The sequence below is a fragment of the Lipotes vexillifer genome, unplaced genomic scaffold (assembly GCF_000442215.2).
Source record: "Lipotes vexillifer unplaced genomic scaffold, Lipotes_vexillifer_v1.1 scaffold440, whole genome shotgun sequence".
NCBI classification, from domain to species: Eukaryota; Metazoa; Chordata; class Mammalia; order Artiodactyla; family Lipotidae; genus Lipotes; species Lipotes vexillifer.
The window spans coordinates 786,194-791,245 of record NW_006778543.1 but is presented as its reverse complement, the minus strand read 5'-3'; the positions used below and the strand labels follow the sequence as shown (position 1 = coordinate 791,245).

Sequence of the window (5,052 nt, the reverse complement as noted above, 5' to 3'; positions counted from 1 at the left end):
AAAAAAAAAAAAAAAAAAAAAAAAAAAATTACAGAAAAGCCCTTTCTAATTCCATTAATATAATGAAGGCATTCAGTCACCTTCTAATTTGTTTTAAATGAACCAGTAATCCCTTAGTAAAATGAACAGTTTGATCAGTACTCTTTAACTATAATAACATTAAATATAATTTGTTGTGAATGGTTATTTCATTATTATAGATTAACTGGATTAATCTGCCTGGATTAACTGATTTAGAATACACTTTAGAATATTCATGATCTATAACTCCACATGAATAATATGTGTTTGGTCACATAACTAACTAAATAGCACCTTTGGTATTTCCAGTTTTAAAAAAAAGTACCACAGCCATCTTGGTTAGGAATATAAGTTCAATTATGACAGAGTTTCTATAAGAAAATCAGATATGACATACTTAGATTTACAGAATAAAACTGATGTCATATCCTGCAGCCACTGAAGATCATGCTTGTGGGGAAAAAAATCTTGTAAATTGGGAAAATGTGCAGTGAGGCCATATTTAGAGAAAAATCATAATTTCCCAAATTTGTAAAACACACAAACATACATACAAACAACATAAAAACTAACACAAAGAAATAGGAAGTTAGCACACCAAAATGTTAAGTATGGTGAAATTATTTACTTGTATATATATCTTATTCTTATTTTCTACAATGAACATTTAGTACGGTTTTTTTTTGTTGTTTTTTTTTTTTGCGGTACGCGGGCCTCTCACTGTTGTGGCCTCTCCCGTTGCGGAGCACAGGCTCTGGACGCGCAGGCTCAGCGGTCATGGCTCACGGGCCTAGCCGCTCCACAGCATGTGGGATCTTCCTGGACCGGGGCACGAACCCATGTCCGCTGCATCACTAGGGAAGCCCAAACATTTAGTAGTTTTTAAAATCCCCAAATTAAAATATTTTTCAACTGAATGCCTGAGTTTACTTTCCAAAGAGTATTATGTTTCAAGTAAATGTCTATTTTATGTGCAGTCTATATTATTGTGAATTTTTAGTAAAGAAAAGGTTCCAGGGTGGTAAATTTAAGCTAATAAATGATTTCTATAAGTTAGGGATTAATTTCAATTTGTGGCAAATTCCACATCTCTTTTAAGGAACTTGTAAAAAATGTTAACATCTTCCTAGAAAAATATTCTGTGTTTATATGGACTGAGTTTTAAGGATAAATGTAAGTTTTATGTAGTTTAAGTAGGAAAAGGTACATTGGATATGGCTTGACTAAATGACCATGTAAATCTCTAAGAACAAGTTAAATTAAAATTATTTTTCCTAAAGTTTAAACATCATCAAAGTAGTTCAGAAGCTTCATTTCTCAGATGCCAAAGGAGGGAATAATTGTAACTATCATAGCATGTGGAACAAACTTTAAAACCTTTTATTTATTGATTTATCTAAATAAACCACTATATGATCTGGAGGAAAAAAATGAATTTAAATAAAAAGAACTAAAAACAGAATCTTAGGTTTTGACAAGAAGGCAAACTATTAAACAGGTATCTAAAAAGTAGCCAAGGAAAAGAGAAAAGCACTCCACACTTAATTCAGTTGTTAGAATCAAATCAGGTTAATGTATAGTTTCTCGTCCACAAGTATGTCAATGTCAAGTAATCAAAACCAGAACATAAGGGAATAATAGAAAATGCACTTCCTCATTTTAGAGAGAAACACTTAACATGAGAATGTATCCTGATAACTAGCTGATAAAAATATCAGACATCATAAAGCCAATTTTTTCAATTTTTCACACAGAGTTTGTTAATCACTTGTTTGATATCAACTGAAAAGCAGCTGGATAATTCAGATGATACAGTGAACAGGAACAACAACAACAAAAAAAGGGTTTTTTAAGTTGGTCAATTTCACTGATTCTGACATGAAGAATTAGTATTAAATTGGAGCATTTTACTACCTTCATATGTTCTAAAAATTATTTCTAACCTCATTTACAAAAGCTGATAAATGGATACTCTATTTCTTCATTTATTCATTCAGTAAATATTTGCTGAGTGCCCACTTAATGAGCCAGTCACTGTGCTCAGTGCTAAGCAAGACAACATACATGTCCCTCATGGAGTCTCGTAAGGTAATGACGTTAAACAGGTAATCATGCATATATTTAATTATATTAGAATAAATGCAGTAAAAGAAACGGATCATGTACAATGAGACCCTATAAAGGGGGCCTAACCCAGCTCAAGGATTATAGGAAGGACTTTTGGCGGAAGTTTCATTTAAATGCTTCCTCATCTGCATTTCCTTGGCATCTGTCAAAAGCTATAGCACGTAGTATAAACTCAATAAAAGTTTGTAAAACGGAACTAAATAATTGCTTTAATGGTAATTTTTCAAATGTGTGTCCTAGTGCTTATTATAGTGTCTTGCACATAATACATATTTTTTGAATAAATTAATTAATGAAGCAGTTTACTTTTGTGGAAAGAACACAGGTTTTGGAATCAGCTACAATTAGTTTCAAATTCAGGCTGTACTACGAACCAGCCAACCTTTGGCTTAGTCTTAAAAACAGGAATAATGTATTTTATCTTATTGGTAAGAGAATTAGGTACAATGTATGCAAACCACCTAGCACAGTGCGGGCCAACTGGAAAGTGTGAATGATCACAAATAATATTATTTTGCTCATTATATGCAGATTTATTTAAAGGTGAACCTTATACAAGTCAGCAAAGTCAAAAAGATTTAAACAGAATACCCTAAAGATCTCTGTGTGCAAAGAGTGAAGTTATATACACATACAACGAGAGTCAAGGATTAGATTCCTGGACATACTGGTAATCCTGGGAAAACTTAGGTTTTCACAAACCTATCTGGCCAAACAGCCCATCAAGAGATATGGATTTTCAGAGTACAATGGATAAGTATCCTGTGGGAAGATTAGCTGTCTTTTGTAGATCGAGTAACGAGGATGCGTGGCTCTCTCTAAACCTACTGTGTAACTTCTGTAAACATTTCTGAGGCTCCATCAGGTGAGGTACGGTTCTATGCACTGGGGAGGTAACAATGAACAAAATGCAGCCCTTGCTTTTGAGGAGGTAAATGTGGTAATGACAGAGCTACACGGCAGGTGCTACAACAGAAGATGGCTGAGCACTTAGTCTGCTCTTGATGTTTAGGTGAGGCTTCTTAAAGGAGACTGACATCTGAACTAAGGCCTAAAGAATGAGTAAGAGTTATCCCAGAGGAGGAGGAGGAGGAGGAGGAGGAGGTGAGGGACGTGTTGTTTTAGGCAGAGGTAACAGCAGAACAAAGTCATGGAAAAGTTAAATTGCATAAAAAGGGTGCCAAGCTTACACAGTCTGCTGTGCTAGACCAGCACAGTGGAGTGAGAAGAATTTAAGCTGATGAGGTTACAAAGAGCCTGGTAGGCCAGGCAAAACAGCCTGGAAACAATTAGATAGGACGGTATGTCAAATCTAAGCAGCTTTCTGGCTCACAGGTGGAGGAAATTGTAATAGAGGAGAGCAAAAGTGTTTTTTAATTTTGTTTTTCTATTTGGATTGACTCTAAGTATCCAGAACTAATGACTTTCATTAGATCATATTCTTGGCTTAGTGAAGCAATCTGAAAAAACAGAGAATCACTTTGTTTTAGGTAAGAACAATTCATTTATTATCCCAAGAGGCTACAATCAATCCAAGTTGTGTCATCCCAAACAAAATATCTGATAATTTATAGGCATCTATGAACATCCTTGCACTTACCTAGCAAGGTCTTAAGACGCCGAGACTTTTGGTTCTACCATCTACATCTAGAGTTTATTTGTAGGTAGAAGCTGCAAAGAGTATCCGAGAGAGTGAAAAGAAGTTCATTCTTCCTACCCTCAAGGATCTTATCATTTGGATATGAAAACAGGAGATATTAAACTCAGGTTAAAGAACAAAAATAGGAAGGAAAAGAAAGACTTACGGAGACCAAACTCTTGGGAAAGCCTCTATTTCTTCCTGTGTGTACTCATCTAGACGTCTGGGCACTTTTCGTGGTTGAGGAAGCTCTTCCACTAAATTCTTAAGAATATCTTCTGGTATATCCTAGAGTAAATAAAAATTTAGGCTTAATTTTCTTAAAATATATTCCCTAGTAATAAGTTAGTAATTCTTAGTATTAAAAAATAATAAAAGAATGTTTATAAAGTGAGAACAACACAATCTTCAAATTAAAACTTTGTAAAAATCCCTGAAAAATACATTAAATCAGTGACATAAGTAATCTCATTACGGTAATACATTCTATATTTTAATCTTGACCAACCTATTCCTAACGATACATTAGACATCTTCAATTTTGACAAGCATCTGGTCAATAAATTCTTCTTTTTCTGAATATTGTTACATTTTCCCCCTCCTTTCAACTGCAAAAGGCACTGCTTTGGCTCATTCTCACAATGTTTCATCTGAGGAGTGTATGCACAAGGTCTGTTGCTTCCAGTGCCACAACCTTTTTCAATTAATGCTCCATGTTGTTGCCAAAAAAAACTTTCGAAAACGAAAATCTGCTGGATCTTTGAGTCATTTAGCCAACAAGCATTTACTGAACTCCTTCTATGAACTAGAACTTGTGCTAGGTGCTGAGTATATAAAGGAAAATAAAAAGATCATGGCTTCTAAAGGCTTGCAGTTTTAAAGAAGTCACCCCTTAGCTAAAAATCTCTCAGGATGAAGTTCTAACTCCTTAGCTAAACCAGGAAGCGCACGTCTCCAGCTTCACCCCTCTGCAAATGCCCATGGCTTCTGAGTAAACAACCTCCTCACCTTTCAGCCGTTGGTCTACACTCAAATCCTGGTGCCTTTATTAACGGCACTTGCCCGGAACTACCTTCCCCTGGATATATATCCAAATGTTCAGAAAAATAAAAGGAAAGGTAAAATATGAGAAAGTCTGCGCTTGGGTGACGAAAAGCAAGCTGAAGAGTAAAGCACACGTTTGAGAGGCATCTTAACAGGAAGTGACGAAATAAAGGGAATGATAAAATGAAGAGCATGAATAACCGAAAGAATTAACATTTATA

General features: G+C 35.0%; 1 protein-coding gene across 1 annotated transcript in view; it reads right to left on the bottom strand.

The window, feature by feature from the left end:
• The window catches only part of MRPL13 (mitochondrial ribosomal protein L13), a 36,678-nt gene that overhangs the window by 7,977 nt on the left and 23,649 nt on the right, over positions 1-5,052 (bottom strand). Inside the window, exon 6 of the mRNA XM_007451663.1 lies at positions 3,954-4,075. Coding sequence (XP_007451725.1) covers positions 3,954-4,075 — 122 coding nt within the window. The remainder of the gene's footprint in view (positions 1-3,953; positions 4,076-5,052) is intronic.